The sequence below is a fragment of the Parasteatoda tepidariorum genome, chromosome 8, assembly GCF_982258835.1.
Source record: "Parasteatoda tepidariorum strain Cologne lab strain chromosome 8, Ptep-v5.0, whole genome shotgun sequence".
Classification (NCBI taxonomy): domain Eukaryota; kingdom Metazoa; phylum Arthropoda; class Arachnida; order Araneae; family Theridiidae; genus Parasteatoda; species Parasteatoda tepidariorum.
Window position 1 is genome coordinate 86610076 of NC_141762.1, and position 17793 is coordinate 86627868.

The window sequence follows — 17793 nt, forward strand, 5'->3', positions numbered from 1 at the left end:
TTCCAAAAAAAAAAAATAAATAAATAAATAAATAAAAAAAAAAAAAAAAAAAAAAAAAACGTCTAGAGAATGGCGAACAAGCGTACACCGGGCAACGGCCTACCCATCTTTACACGGTTATTATCTCAGTAAATCCGGTTATTGTTAATAAGACATGGCAATTGCTAAAATTATGTGCCTTTCGCGTATTGAAGAAAGAAAATTTAAATGTGAACCCAATTGTTGCATCAAAAAATTACTTCCAACTTGTACTGATAAATCATAATCATACTAATAAAAAGTATGGAATAATCAGATTTCATGTAATACCAGTTTGACATTTAGCACTGTATTGCCGGATTTTCAACTTTACCGGTAACGTGTACAGCGATTAGTAGATATTGTGCCCATAAATATCGAATAATTCGTATATAAGGTGTTTACAAATAACATTAGTATAGATTTGAATTCCCTGACCAAAAACTAAAGTTAATGTCTTCAATTACAGATATCCATACGATATTGTTCCTATAAATATCGAATAATTCGTATATACGGTGTTTACAAATAACATTAGTGTAGATTTGAATTCCCTGACCAAAAACTAAAGTTAATGTCTTCAATTACAGATATCGACACGATATTGTGCCTATAAATATCGAATAATTCGTATATAAGGTGTTTACAAATAACATTAGTGTAGATTTGAATTCCCTAACCAAGAACTAAAGTTAATGTCTTCAATTACAGATATCCATACGATATTGTGCCGATAAATATCAAATAATTCGTATATAAGGTGTTTAGAAATAGCATTAGTGTAGATTTGAATTCCCTGACAAAAAACTAAAGTTAATGTCTTCAATTACAGATATCGATACGATATTGTGCCTATAAATATCGAATAATTTGTATATACGGTGTTTACAAATAACAATAGAGTAGATTTGAATTCCCTAATCAAAAACTAAAGTTAATGTCTTCAATTACAGATATCGATACGATATTGTGCCTATAAATATCGAATAATTCGTATATAAGGTGTTTACAAATAACATTAGTGTAGATTTGAATTCCCTAACCAAGAACTAAAGTTAATGTCTTCAATTACAGATATCCATACTATATTGTGTCTATAAATATCGAATAATTCGTATATAAGGTGCTTACAAATAACATTAGTGTAGATTTGAATTCCCTGACCAAGAACTAAAGTTAATGTCTTCAATTACAGATATCGACACGATATTGTGCCTATAAATATCGAATAATTCGTATATAAGGTGTTTACAAATAACATTAGTGTAGATTTGAATTCCCTGACCAAAAACTAAAGTTAATGTCTTCAATTACAGATATCCATACGATATTGTGCCGATAAATATCAAATAATTCGTATATAAGGTGTTTAGAAATAACATTAGTGTAGATTTGAATTCCCTGACAAAAAACTAAAGTTAATGTCTTCAATTTCAGATATCCATACGGCAATGGCGAAACCAAAAATATACTGGTCCTTCATATTATCATCATGTCTATTCATGCAGTGCATGGCATCACCTTTGCTTTCATCTCCCGCTAGAGTCGAAGATCTTGCAGACGTTATCACACCTCTACTGACACAACTGAGACAATCACCTCTAACTCCTTCAGCATTCTCCTTGGCTGCCACCAGATTCATAGTCATGTTACCATTCCTGCCCCTCATGATGGCCATTCCGGGAGTCACAGCAGTCATCATGCCCATGTTCATGGCCATGCAGGATCGTCTGAAAACAATCATTCCCAATTTCCCAAACCTGATTGGCAACAGGCCTGGTAACAATGGCAACCAACAAGGTGGTTCGGTTACAAACTTAGTAAACTTTGCGAACTTGTTTGGCAACAGACCAGGTAACAATGCCAATCAGCAAGGTGGTTCAATAACTAACTCTGGAGGCAGCAATGTAGTTGCGGACAGTGACAGTGCCTCCCCTACTTTCTTTAGGTTTAAAAGATCTTTTTTTAAGCTGCCTACCACAGCCCTGAATGAGGGATTCAGAGAAGTTTTTGATATCTTGCACAAGACTGATGACGTCATCAATCATTTAACAAGTGAACAACCGGATTGCAGAAGGCAAATGGTGTGCAGGTTGAACCATTTTATTGATCCATCAATTGGTTCCTTCATTGGGAATATGATACAAGTATTTAAGTACGTATCACATTTTATATTAATTTTTATTAAAAAAGAAAATAATAGATTTTCAAAGCAGTGTTTTTTTAATTTGACACTCGTTTAAAATTCTTGAATTCGTGTTTATTTAATTCGAAAATTGGATTTTTTATCAGCTAGAAATAAAGCAATAGAGATGGCAGAAAACAGAAATTACATTTTCCAATTTTAAAGAACAAAAATTCTAGAAAAAATTAAAGCTTTAAATCTTAATTTGATTTATATTAAAAAGCTAAATAAGTGAAATTTTATAAATTGAATACATGAGAAGATAAATATTTTATGAACAGGAAATTATATTAGCATAGTAAAACACTTATTTTTCATTTAAAAGCTTTGTTTTTCCCAAGTAAACTGAAAACAGTGTAATAACTGCTTGTATATCTTTCCTAAATAATCTTTAATAGCAAACAAGTGTTGCCATTTATAAATCCCTTAACAGTGACATATATTTCAGACAAATTAACCAAAAATGGAACTTTTTTTTACTGTTTCATTTTGTTCCTTATATTATAATAAAAGTTTTTTTATAACAAAAATAAAATTTTAAATGCAATAACTACTGTATTTATAATTTTTACATACACACAAAAAAGTAATGAATTACACACACATCTTATTCAATTAGAACAGTGGTCGGCAAACTTATTAGCAAAAGAGCCAAATACGAACTTTACAACAATTTTAAAAAAAATTGGGAGCCGAATCTGCTTGTTTAGTAAACTTTTATTACACTAAATGAAACTAAATTTCCTATTTAATGAATATTTATTAATGCTAACAATGTGCTTGCACCTCCTTGGAAAGTTTGAGTAAGTCAGGTTTGTATGTTGTTGTTTTCAATTTTAGGCATGATTCGAAGTTTTCATCAATAAGACGACTTCTCAGTTTACTCTTGATAATGTTCATGCTTGAAAAAGGTTGTTCGCATATATATGCAGAGCCGAAAAGGGAAAGAACAGCAAACGCGAGCTTTTTTAGCTGATCGTAAGAGTCAGGAATACTATTCCAAGCATTGAAAATGATTATGTCTTCCTTCTCCAGGTCATTCAAAGCAGACCACTTGTGCTCTGAACTAAGATCAATTTTTTTCTTCTCCAATATTTCCAATTCAACTCAAAGACGTTCGAATTTAGAGCACCTTGTTTTTTAAATTCAGCAATTGTATTTCAAAGCTACCAATGTCAATTTCAAAAGGAGAAAACTTCAACTCGGTTCAAAAATACAACAACTTTTTAATAAGACAGGACAACGGCAGACACGGTAGATAAGACAAAACTGTTCACACAGCAACTGCTGGTTTGTGATGCCAATTTGTACCCCCACTACTTTTGAAAAAGTATGCGCGCACATGCTTGTGGTACCTTTGTATCACACCGGAGTACGCCGAAAACATACGAACAATTTCAGCCGGCAGCTTGTACATGGTTTGTGTTTACGTTTACGAAAACTAATAAAATTAAACCCGATGTTCGTTACGTATTTTTACAACAATATAAAATTTTAATTACCTATCCATCTTTTAACTTAAATAAAAAATTATACATGTTCTCGATTTATAGAAAAATTTTAATTTATCAAAATAAAATGTAATTTTTTCTTACCAAGTTTTTTTTTTAAATGAAAATATTATTGCGTCCGTGGATAATTGTGCCAGAGCCGCACTTAAGGAGCCAAAGAGCCACATGCGGCTCTGGAGCCGCACTTTGCCGACCACTGAATTAGAGCAAATTAAACAAAATTTTGAAGCTAAATATAATATAACTAGCATAATATAATATATAAAAACGCAACAATGTGATTTTCAATACATCAATTTTACAAATCCTTTACAATATGGTTTATCCCAAATCACGGTACTGCACTCTAGCCCATATCGCGCTCTTTGCAATAAACTCGTGTCTCCCGTCTTATCCTCTTTCTTTTTTAATCGGTTTTACGACAGTAGCACTGTCTGGTTGGAGTAGATTTTTTTCCCCGTTGATGGAACATATTCTGGAAAGTGTCACAACCCCATGCCCACATTTTCTTTCCCTTCACAGAAGTCGAAATCGGTGAAAAACTAGGACCACTAATGCCATCTATTAAAAAAATAGTGAATTAAGAATCCTAAAGTAGAAACGAACTCAGCTCTGGCTTCACAAAATAGAAAAGTTAATTTTTTTTCTTGCCCGAAGTCGGTTCGGGCATCACAAATATTGCACGTAGTAGTTGCCCGTTCGAGCGACAGTAGCAAGGGGTTAAGCACCAAAATTCAGACGCTAGGGCTCTTGGTACCATTCGCTGTTTAGACAGAAGAAGACAGATGAAGGTTGCTGTTTACAGAACCGAAACTATAGTTGGGCTATTTCTGTGATTTGCTATTTATTCACGTCATTTTTTGCTTTAGTTTTCACTAATAAACTTATACATTTGTTTTCGCATGAATAAATGAAATGCAAATTTTAAGACATACCAAAAGACGTAATTGATTTAAGCAAGAAAATTTAATTTTTTTTCTAAATTAGGACATCATTACGGAGACTAATTTTGACAACTGGTAGCTTTCACAAATTTTGTTGTTGTATTTTAATATTATTCTAATATTCTGTCTCCTGTTCTGAGACATATTTCATATAGACATATTTATCCTGAACTGACCATATTTTGCACATTTTTTGTGCAACTCAAAAATTACCCCAAACACTGAAATAATCCATCTATGAATAATAAATCTATGATTACAGCTATATTTTATCAATTATTTAAATGTTCTAAATTAAATGACCTAATTTTGAAGAACTAAAAATTCTTTATTATTACACTTCACCAAAACTGACCGAAATTCCTATCGAATACTTTGGCATTGAAGAATTATCGCGGAAACTAGGCATCATAAATTAAATAGCATCTTGTACGTGATTTCCATGCTTAGGGAATGAAGCATACGACCACATTAAGTCTTTCAGCCCTGGGGCTAACATATTTTTTATGGCCGTGACCCAGGAAGATGAGATTTCGCCTAACCTAATTATAGTTGTCTAATATCGAGCTGTTATCAAAGCAGTTACGCCCAACGAAATAAATACCCAAGAAGGTTAAGAACCTTGTAATAACTATTTGCACTTTCCTAGTCTGATATGAGATAATTCGAATAAGTTTTTTTTTTTTATCGGATTTGCTAAATTGTTAAATACATTTTGAAGTGAAATCAGTATTTTCGAATATACTTTTTTACATTAATTTAAATAAAAATAATTATTTAAACGATAAGTATTTACAATATTTATCTGATTCTATTTACAATATTTTATCCGGATTTTTTTATCCGATATTCTAAATTGTTAAATACATTTTGAAGTGAAATCAGTATTTTCGAATATACTTTTTAGAATTAATTTAAATAAAAATGATTATTTAACCGATAAGTATTTACAATATTTATCCGATTCTATATACAATATTTTATCCGATATTCTAAATTGTTAAAGACATTATGAAGTGAAATCATTATTTTCGAATGTTGAAAATAAATATTTAAATAATACGTATTCACAATATTTTATCCGATTTCATTTACGAAATTTTATTCGATTTTTTAATCTAATATTCTAAATCGTTAAATAAATTTTGAAGTCAAATATTTTAGAATATTTAAAATAAGTATTTAAACATTAAGTATTTACAATAAGTAATTTGTAATAAGTCTTTAAACATTCTTAGTGTATAGTGATTCGAATAGGATTTTTTATTTGAATATTTTAAATCATGAAATGTATTTTGACGTGAAATCAATATCTTAGAAGGCTCTGAACCTGATAATAACTAATCGCACATTCCTAATTTGATATGAAATAATACAAATGGGACCTATTTCTATCGGACATTTTAAATTGTCACATAAATTTTGAAGTAAAAACCATATTTTCGAATATTGAAAATAAATGTTTAAATAATATGCATTCACGATATTTTATCCGGTTTTTTTTTATCCAATATTCTAAATCGTTAAATTCATTTTGAAGTCAAATATTTCAGAATATTTAAAATAAGTATTTAAACAATAAGTATTTACAATAAGTAACTTGTAATAAGTATTTCAACATTTTTAGTGTTAAGTGAATCGAATAGGATTTTTATTCAAAAATTTTAAATCGTTAAATGTATTTTTAGGCGAAATCAATATCTTAGAAGGTTGCATTTTCCTAGTTTGATATGAAGTAATAAAATTTATTTTTATAGGATATTTTACGTTTTTCAATGCAAAAACATAAATATCTTGGAATATTCATGACCTTATAATAACTATTTGCACTTTCTAAGTTTGTTACAAAGCAACCTTTGGATTTAATTATATTATTACTTAGTGCTTAAATAATAAATGACTTAGATAGGAATTCATTAAAGAGATAGAGATTTATTAAAATGTGTTATATGATAAAAAATTAAATTCTAATGAAACGAAAAAATAAAAATTTTTTAACGTTTGCATTATATGTTGATTGCAAACGATAAAATCTAATAATTACACAAATTAAATTGTTCAAGAATACGTATTTCTTTTTTTATTTGAAATCTCATGTGAACCTATAAATTAGATTCTTTTAAACATGAGAGAAAGTGTATTGTATTTCTTACTTTTAACAGAATTTGTACGCTTTCAGTATTATAATAATTACGCAATAATGTTTAGATATTTAAGTTTTATGAATATTTTAGAATATAATGATTATCGGCATTTTTTTTAATGAAGACATCTGTCGATATGATCGATAAGAATTTACGTTAAAAAATGAAATAAATAGGACACAGCTGAAAATTTTGAAAAAAAAAAATGGATTTTTTTACACACAAACTCTGTGCAAAATAAAATGAAAATAAATGTAGTTTTAAAGTTAAGTAGACAAGTTAAAGTAGTTTAATAAAAGCTTTTAAAATATATAGACCAGCAAAAAAAATTTTTATATTGTTGAATAAGAACTTTCTACTGAAAGAAATACATTAAAAAATTACATCTTAAAATATCCACAAAAATTAAATGCTTAAACAATTAAAAACAAAATTTGATTTTTATTGAATGAAATTAATTGTATTTTTTTGTGAAATACAAAAAGGCACATATTGAAATATGTTTATTATTAAAAAAGAATACATCTTGATATAAAAAAAAGAAAGAAGAAAAACGAATTTTCGCTCTCTTGAACACCTTGGAGGAAACACCTTGACTCTGAATAGTTTCTTGGTGAAAATAGTTTTATCTTGGTGGTAGTGACATCTAGGCAGTTAGTCAATTATTATCTTGATGGAGGAATAAGAATAGCATACAAATCGTCCAGAAACGGACAGTATTCGAAACTCAGTCGCCTCATTAGAAAAAGTGAGTGCTGTATTAATTATTAATTTGTTAATCCTAATGTTTGTATTTTTTGGCTTAATTTTTGACAAGGATTCAAAAAATATAAACTTATTCGATTGTGTAAATAAATAAACTAGGAAAAGGTAATAAGTAATTTTTGGACATACCTTTAAACTCCCTTAGGAAATCAAACGCGTTTTAAATTAGAAATCTCGCCTTACGTAACAGATTCGTTAAATTTCAATAACATTTCTGTTTTTTTTTTCTTCCCTAAATAATAACTTGTGAATTCATATTTAAATATTTTTTATTACTTCATATTTGACAAGAATTTCAAAAACACATTTGATGTTCTGTACTGATCGTCTTTAATATAATCGTCTTTAAAATCCATGTCAAAATGGTATATAAATCATGGGTCACGAATTAATGCTTAAGAAAGGAAGAAACAGAAATTCTATTGAAATCAGTCGGATCACAATTACGGGAGCCAGGATGAAAAACACTAATAAAACCAGTTTGAGTGCAAATAGAACTTGAGAGTGCTTCTACACAGTTTTTGATGTGTTAAATTCTGCCTTTCTAAGTAGCGACTCTTGAGATTTATGTAGCTCTTTTTTCTAGTCTTAATTTCTAATTTTCTCTCCCCCCTGCTAATGCATATGCTTTCTTTTTCATTTCATTTTTGACAATGATTCTAAAAATATACATTAAAAGGAATCTTTACAGAATACTTTGTACATTAAGGGTAGTGTTTACTGAACACCCTGTATGTGGCTTAAATAACTAATAATTAAATATACTTCAAGAATTGTTTGCTGAAAAATTTTATTGTTTTAAATAATTCCTTGTCAAGGGGAATCTTAAACTTTTTCAATTCACTTCTGTCTCTATTTCTAAAATATGAACGTTAACTCCGCCGTTTTCCACCAGATGGCGTTTTAAAGGGTCTCATCATTATAGCACATAACCAGTTTTAAATTCCATGAAACGATTTTTTTAAACTCTGGCCGTGTCGTAGTTCGAAAATTAAGAGCCTTTTCTGGATATTTAAATCATTTTGAGACTTTTTCTATCAGAAACTGTTATTGAAAAAATATTTCTTTAAAAGCGTGAAAATATTTAAGTTCTGTCATTAGAGTGATTTTCTAGGAATTAAATAATATAAAATAAAAATTTTGTTTGTTATATAGGAACGAAGGGTTCAGGTGGGATCTTCTAAACGGAGTTAAGATAAAATCACGTCTATGGAACTGCATATTGGAACTTTCTGTATAGGTCGTTATAATGAAGGGGTCACAGTTATGGACATCGTACTAAAGAACGTAGAGTGTATAACTGCCACTTAGCTCGTCAAAAAATACGTGAGCCCCTTATTCATAACAGTCAACTGTCCCATATGCTTAACCTTACGACGATTAGGGGAGAGTGGGGTCAATTGTAACATTTTTTACTTAACTATTTTTACTATTTTTTACTTAACTATTTTTAACTATTTTTAAAAAATCCATTATATTTTTAGTATTAATTGACAGACGAGTAAAGTAGACTATCCTCTACTAGAAAAAAACTTTATTTTAAATGTTATTATATTAGTTTTTAACAATTTTTGACAGTCGTGCACTTGTTACAATTGTCCCCACTTACGGGGTCAATTGTAACAGTTCATAAATTCAACTAAAACATAGTTAATTATACATATTATCATAGTTGTGATATATTTTTTTATTGATCAAAATAGTAGTGATATTTTAGGATTAAAAATAATAATGAGCAGAGACCTAAAGGGTTAAACTTTTAACTTTAAGGGGATAAAAACTTTAATTTATGCTGTGAAAGGTGACAAATAAAATAATGCACATGCAACATAATATAAATGATATAGGAAACTATTGATGGTTCTTAAAGAGTTAAGTAATGGTTTGTAAACATAAGATTATTTATTTTCAGCTATTGCAATCGTCCCGTTACTTATTGTTACAATCGTCCCCAAGACGCCATTTCAGCTTTATTTGTTTAAAAAATGCTAGTTAATTAACAAAACTAATTTTTTTCATTGAAATGTTAATTAAGGTGTCCACTTACATATTCCGTTAATAATTTTTATTTGTTTAAACAAATTACTTTGTTACAATATAATATTCTAATACCAAAAAAAGTACTTACGTAGCTTGAAAATATCTTTTGTGATGTAACTCTTTCAAAAGTACATAAAAATGGTTGCCAGCTAGGGTCTTGTCTTGTCTTGTTGGTTGGCCGGGGTGCCTGAGGCCGGAACGGCCCTTTACCCCTTCATCATGAGATGAGTTCCTGGAGGTGTTTCCTTCTGGTGCTGTAATCTAAAATTGAAAGTAGAAAAATTAGTAATGAGCAAATTGCTCATGTAGTATCACATAAAGTGATGCTATTTGTAGTTACATACATAAAAATACAGTAAAAGTTAACACATAAAGTACAGTTCAAAAGTAAGAATTAAACTTCGAATGTGAAGTTTGTCTAGTATTGTACGCCCCTAGTACAATTTTTCTCTGTCATCTCATTCGTAATTCTCTAACATCTCTTCCATTCACACTAACCATACTGGTTCTATTTCTCATTCTCTTAATGCAAATCATAATGATTTTGTCAATGCTTATCAATCTTTTCCTATATTAGGATTGTCCAGTGTATTATAGTGCCATTATACAAGGTATAGGTCCATTGAAATTTAAGCCATACAATAAATATTTACTTCTAGTAAGAAGTTTGTCCTAGATTAATCTCAAACCAGCTAGGGTGTACATGTAGATTTATTAAATACACTTTGTGCGCCACCTAGGAACCAAATCTAGAACCCGACACTCGAAATTTTTGCTCTGTTACAATCGTACCCTGTTACAATTGACCCCACTCTCCCCTACTTACTTAATGCTCTGTACACGCCGAACCTTTTTTTTCTTCTTGTAGAATTTAAGTGAATTAACTATTCCATTATTTGTTGATTACTAGAAAAAGAAGCATTAGTAACATTTTGTTTCTGCCAATATAAGCAATCGCTTGTTTAGCAATGAATGAGAGAACACGCTTAATTAGACCAGTTCCATGAAATAAAGAAGGCGATTATTTAGCGAAGCGATTCGTGAGAATGAAGTTAATGATGTGAAAAGATTTATTTAATGTTTCACAAAGGGCTCATGGGTAATTGTGACAACTTTTCAATATTATGTATAGCTTTGTATAGAAGATACCAAAACAACTTATTAAGGTTAAGTGCTTGATGTCGTAACTTTTTATTTTGTTTAGCTTTAATTTTTTTTTTTTCTTCTCTCTTTTTGTTTCTCTAAGTAATTGGAAATTTGGCAAATTCATGCTTTCTCGAATTTCGAGATTAATACTTCTTAAAGTTTATTTCTTTATTCCATTTTGGGACGGAACTAAAATAAGCCTCAATAAAAAAAAGTTTGATCATGAATTAACCATGGGAAAACTGGATTTCTATTTTAAAATTATTTATTTTTCAAGTTCACGTAATTAATATAGTGTTTTGGTTAATGTCCCGTTAAATTTTCAATATTTTTTTTATAAAACTTAATACACAATGTATCTATTATACATACAGCTGATACGCAAAATATTATGTTTTAGGTATCAAATATAAATAGTATTCGTTTCTATAAACATCCCCTACCCTAAATTTTAAGCATGTAAATATTGCTTTACTTCGATTTTTGAGGAATTCATATTTTTCATTATAATATACTGAAACTTTGGATAGTGCATTAAATAATCAAACAATAATTTAATTCAAACTACAGAAAAAAGCAAAACAATTTACATAGTGGTAAGATTTTTGTCATGATTTATAAAATTTATTTTTACTGAAATTCTTGATTTTTTATGTAACAAAAATATGCTGAATTAAATACATTTTTAAAACTTTCAGTAAAGTGAACATTTCAAATTATGCGATGTAATTATAATGTGCTTTACAGGCATTTAGTAAAATTATTGTCTGATTTATTTATTGCTGAATTTTTAAAAAAAAAATGTTGCATTGGGTACTTGCACTTCGAGAAGAAGATCACAGATACCCACACATGTGACCTATGACGTCAGCTGCAGCCGATCCTATATGAGCAAAATGGCGTATGAAAGTTAAGCTACATTTCTCGACATAAGTTAGTATGTTAATTAACGTGAAGTTAATTAAATACACTGTCGTATCACGCATCAAATTTGTTGAATCTGTCTTTTACTTTAATTAGATTCATTATTTGTTTATGTATTTTATTGTAACCGTGATATATTTTTGTCCTGTGCGTCTGGCAACTTCGGAGCACAGTAGGTTTGCTTTAAATAAATGCCATGTTTCAACAACCAATCAGGATCGAGATAGCCACACTACGTCACTTGCAGGTCGTTGAATTTCGCTGCGCTGTTGAATGGAAAACAATTTATCTGTTCAAGCATTTTTATACGGCAAATTATATGATAATGATATATTTGATAGAAAAAAAATCAGAATTCCGATAATAAAACCAAAATATACGATATTTAAACCATGCAGTTGGTAGTTTTTCTGTTCATATGGTTACAGTCTACCGGAAATTCTGGTTTTCAAAATTATAGTTACGCACGCTTATTAGTACACATTTATTAAAAAGTGCAAAACAGAAAAAAATTTAACCGAAAAATAGTTTTTAAGCCATGATCTAAGAAGAAATTGCTTAATTTTACCACATTTACGAAATTTTATCACTTATTATCAAACCATATTTTATTGTTAGTTTACCAGAATCATTACCAAAGCGCTCGCTACGCTAAAAATTACCGAGCTTTCTGCTATTCTCATAGAGCCCCGAAACACGGTAAATTTTACCATATTCTGAAAGTTTTAACTGTATTTTTTTTCTCAATGTAGTATTTGTTTAACAGTATGAGAATAGTTTTGCTGATACATACATTTGGACAAATCACAAATTCTTTTTTCAATGACAGTTTTAAAGTAACTTTGACACATGCATACACTGTTCTTACTGGAACAAAATAAGTTCCTTTTGCAAATATATTAAGTGCTAAAGAATTTAAAATGTGTGTACTTTTTGCAACTTCCAACTTGAAAATAGGCTTAAGTTTTTATTCTAAAGGAGTATAAAACTTAATAGACAGAATAAGATAACTGTTTGGATGCTGTACCTAATCAATCATAAACAATATCATCAATTTAAAAACAAACCTAACTAATATCATCAATTTAAGAACAAAAAAATAAGTTTATTTGTGTAAAATGCTTTAATTTATTAAACTATTGATTTAATCCTATATAAAGTCAAATATACCATGTGTTTATAGCAATCATTTTAATCAGTAAAGTTTTGACCCAGTTTTAGAACAACGAAAACAGAGAGAAATTCTACATCAGATAATTTTAGAATTGAGATGTACCGGTCGATAAACAATCAGAACGAAGCGTACACATCTAACTTGACAACATTACCACTTTAAGCAGAAAATGTTCTTCCCATTGTAAACAGACAATAAAACAGACGACAATTATTCGACGACAGTCTAAAACGCAATTATCACGCGACCATTAGAACACCTCACGCGTTTCTCACCTCTGAACTTGATCACGAAATTGACGGTTATGAGTTTCTCTAATAGGATTCTTATCCAAACACCGGAACCGAATGATTTGCACTAATTATGGATTCTATTTAGAAGGTTGATTAACTTCATATCGTCTGCGTGGAATTCCTTCCGCATAAATTAATTGCGTATTCCTATTGACCTAGACACGACGGTGGAAGAAAAAAAAAATAGCGCGTTTTGCGAGGTCAGTCTACAATTTGGAAGAGATGTTAGTGTGTTTATAGGCTTGCGTAGTCTGTTGACCTAACGTGACCATCACGAGAAGTTCTTGAGTGTTTATGAATCTTTAACACGATAAATTCTTCCTAACGTGAATTATCTTGTTGTTTGTTTATGAAGTGAGGTGATGGTAAATGACTAAACGTGTTTTCGCGTGAAATCTTGCTTTCAGAATTGTTGTTCTCGAGAATTGGAATTTAGGTGGTAGATGCTATTTGCTATTTTTAACCACATAAGGCGGTCAAATGAAAATGGAAAAGACTAATTGAATTCTTTTTCGGAGAAGAATTCATTCCATTAGAAGAATTCCTAGGGAATACGATGACAGGAAAACAACATTTAAGCATATATCTATATCTCGCTTATTATTTATCAAACTATAAAAGACCAGGTGCCATTTGAAGAAATTTAGTTAATGTCAACTGCAGTTACGATTATATGTATAAGATCGTAATTGCAATTGCTGTATCGCTTGACAGAAATCTAATTATTTTTAAAAAAAAAAAATGAAATTTGAACATTTATTTCTATTTATCATATTATCAAGGTTTTGGTGGCGTTTGCGATAAAAGAATTATGTGATTGTTTAAAATACTGGTGTTTATTTTGTAATTATAACTGTAACCAGAGACTATAACTAAAAGTTTCATTTCAAATGCTAAATTCGGAGCTAAAATGAGGGTAAACGGAGTTCTAGTGAGCTTCCCAAAAAAGTGGTGATATTCGAGAAACTAATGGGGAAAGCTTTATTGAAAACCCAAAATTATAGTTATAAGCCTAAAAATTGGATTCGAATAAATTTAACCTAGTACAGGAACAAAAAATTAGAAATTTTTCTTAAAGTCGAAATTTCAGCTGTAGTTCTGTATATTAATTTCACAAAATTTCAGCTGTTTTCCTGTATGTTAATTTGTCTTTCCTTTGTGTCTTATAAAAATTGTAAATAGAAAAGTTAAGTGTAGAAGAGGAAATGGAAGATGTGACTCGCTTTTAACTAATCTTGTTTTGTTACGACGTAATTAAATTTTCAATTTAAATATATGTGATTGCTTATAATATGTCATTTGTTTACATTGTTATGTTTTATTCAGATTATAATCTATCCTTTTTATTACTGAGTTTTTAGAGGAAATATTTCAGATCAAACCGTTTGATTTGATCGTGGTTTGATCCGCTTGATTCTCTGAACTTAAAAAGGCTGTTAAAACCTGAACAAAAATAATTAAAAATCTTTAAAAAAAATTTTAAAGGTAATAATTTTAAAGAAATATTAAATATTTATTTACTGTTGAAAAATAACTTATCTAAACTGAAACTTTTTAAATGAGTTTAGTTTAAATCAGCAAATAATTCTATTATTCGCTTTGTTTATTGTTTTTTAGTTTTCTACTTAATATTTTCCTAACATTAATTTATAATTATTATTTTGTGCTGTGCTTCTAATCGAATGACAGGGATATTTATAAAAATCTTGTTTTGATTGAGTGGATTTAATCTCTTAAAGGCATTTTGTCAAAAATAAATAAATAAATAAAAAAATTAAAATTTAAAAGCAAAACAAAAAGTAAAATCAAACATTAAGTATGCTCACTTTTAGTATATTAATCTAAATAACATAGATAGATAATTCAACTTTTTCTACATATGGTAATAGTACACCTGTGTCATAAATAACACAGGTGAGAAGAACTTGCAAGAAGAAAGAACTTTCAATAGAAAGAACTCGCAATAGAAGAGCTTGCAATAGAAAAAGAAAACTTTTCTGGGGGAATCATATGTGATTCTTCTTTAATTCCACTTGCAATTGGCTGACAGAGGTTGGCCTAACCTTCCATACTTCCTCTATAAATTTGGTTACTGATTAAAAATGTGATAAAAATAGTGTTACTTAAAATGCTATTTAAGTTAACTTTAATAAGAGCTTAATATTTATTTCAAAATGTGAATCAGTCATCTCATTCCGGGGAAACATTTGATTTTTTTGAGATGGTACGATGTAAGTTAAAAGCACATATAGCACATGGAAAGAAATCTATTTTATAGCTGTAAAGTCAAAATTTTTAAATAGACTTTTTATTTTTCCTGCTATGAATTTAATTTCGACTACCTTCGATTTTTCCTGTTTCACTGCATGAATTTTGATTCGTACAGAAGGAAAAATTCTCGTAAATTTACAGTACTGAATGGTAACAACATTTATGGTAGTAAAGAAACATAATTTTGGTTAATTAAAAACAAAAAATACGGTATTTAAATCATTCATTTAATAATTTTTCCTTTAATATGCAACCCCGGTGGCTGAGCGGCAGCGCTTCGCGCTCCCGTGCACAGGTCCTGGGTTCGATCCTCGGGTCTGGCAAGGTTGACTCCTTCTTTCCTCCCTTCAGTGGGTCGATAAATGAGTACCAAGCAAGCTTGGGAACTAAACACTGGGGGTTCCGCGCTCGGCTGACCACCGAGGATATTTTACCACCTCTACTACCGAGGGCATTTTACTTCAGTTCTGTGGTCGGTGCCAGCCAGCTTCAAAATTCGTATCGACCAGCCATCGATGGGATTTGAACCCGGTTCATCTCATTGGAAGGCGAACCCTCTATCCCCTGAGCCGCCACGTCTCTATCATAATCATAAAAATATCGTTTGAATAATTTTTTTCAGTGAAATGAATCTATATCGCATCAATTTTTTGTGCTAAATCTGAATATTTTGTGCTTAATATTTGTTTATTTTTTTGTTTAGATTAGAGACTCAAGTTGAAAAATTGGACGTATCAGATTTCACCAGGGAGATCATCAAGGACGTTCTACGATCGGCAAGTACAGGTCTCTACCACAAAGATTGCAACTCAGTTTACGCTAGGTGCTCACTTAGCAGGACATTGTTCGGATGAAAAAAAAATTCTAATTTGCAATCCTCATCAACTAAATGACATTTGCCCTGTCGTTTCTACGATAGTGAAAGAACAAATATTCTATCCACAGAAATGTTTTTTTATTCTCCCTTCAACTGGCTTGAAATATGCACATGCGCAGAATCGTCGATGTTCGTTCCAAATAGAAAAACATATCAAGCACAGCGGGAACTGCCTTTTGCAGAAAAGAATATTTGTAGATTTTTCTCAAGACGTGTATATTTCTGTCCGGTATCTTTTGTAAATGTCTGCACGAATTATGGGCGACAAAAGAAGTATTCCACGGCTACACATTTACATGATTTACCAAAAATAAAAAAGAAATATGATAAAATTTATGAAGGAATTAAGAAGTTAATTCCTTCTCTTGTTGAGGTCTACATAGATGAAACAAATAAAAAGCAATAACAAAAAGATTCACAATCAAAACAAAATGGGAATTATCCGCCAAGGGAAGAGTATTGCAGGCAATTTGATGTTCCTAAAAAAAAAGTTAAGCATTCTGACCTTGCTAAAGTGGATCTTTTCCTCTAAAATAGAAATATTTCAAGCTATCTGGCATTGTAGGAGCCAACATTATTGCAACAAAATAAGTATTGCAGGCAATATAATGTAATCAAAAAGTTACTTATTCACAACAAATCCGAGGAATCCACGAAATCTGATACTGCTGCTGCAGTCAACATACCTCCGATAAAAATAAGAAAAACCTAACAATACAAGAAATTTCAACTTAATGTTTTATAAATATCTTGAATAATCAATAGAACTAATTTCTAACAAAAAACTGTTACTTCGAAATTCAGTATTATAATAAATTTCCACGTTTGCGCTTATAATTAATAAAAATATATTAGGAATTGCATCATTTTCTCTGAATGAAAACTCAAGGACCGCCTCGTTCTATGGCTTTAATTTGAGGAAATCAATACTTATTCAACTATTATTTGCTGAGCAAATTGATGTTCTATTATGACTTATGACTATGAAAATTTCTCTGCTTTAATTCCTATAAATTTGATAATTTAAACCAAGACATTAAAGTGAGACACTCCATTTCAAATTTTAGCAACCAAATCGGATTTCCAATTCAACATTATTTACGTACTCTAGAGTATTATTTTGACAAAACTTCATGTTTTTCATTTTGTGGTGTATGTGGTTTCATTTGTGAGCGTGTTTATGAAAAGTGTGTGTTTTCCTAAATAAATCCCTAAATTGTATTATGTTTCAAATGTTTATGTAAATAAATTCAATCCAATGAAAATAAAAATGACTTGTTATTGTTTACATTGAAAAATATTTTTATTAAAACAGTCACGTCGTTGCGCAAATCTAAATTCAAGTGAAACAGGCCCTTCGCCTTTTCCCCATTTTTCATCTTTTTTGTTCTTATGTAACGCATGTTTTATATTTTTATTTGTTTATTCTACAGTTTTTACTAACGTTTTGATATCGATTGCAATTGGACTTTTTGAACCAAGTAATATTTTTAGTTTTTAG

At 29.9% G+C, this 17793-nt stretch overlaps 1 protein-coding gene across 2 annotated transcripts; it reads left to right on the plus strand.

Moving 5' to 3' along the window:
- Positions 1-1460: 1460 nt before the first annotated feature.
- LOC107456944 (uncharacterized) lies at positions 1461-17563 on the plus strand. Of its 2 annotated transcripts, none has more exons than XM_043044812.3 (2): positions 1461-2173; positions 16119-17563. In XM_043044812.3, exons 1-2 carry the CDS (start codon positions 1470-1472, stop codon positions 16267-16269), a joined length of 855 nt encoding a protein of 284 aa, XP_042900746.1. In that variant the 5' UTR covers positions 1461-1469; the 3' UTR covers positions 16270-17563. The 2 variants fall into 2 exon arrangements, 1 of the variants encoding a protein (XP_042900746.1); XR_011636830.2 differs by lacking the exon at positions 1461-2173 and adding an exon at positions 13080-13770 and having other exon boundaries at positions 16119-16254.
- Positions 17564-17793: the final 230 nt, after the last annotated feature.

Excerpts from the sequence above, each read along its gene's own strand:
- LOC107456944 (XM_043044812.3), top strand. The coding sequence starts at position 1,470 with ATGGCGAAACCAAAAATATACTGGTCCTTCATATTATCATCATGTCTA. Across the intron at positions 2,174-16,118 it reads AATATGATACAAGTATTTAA|ATTAGAGACTCAAGTTGAAA; the intron begins GTACGTATCACA and ends TTTTTTGTTTAG.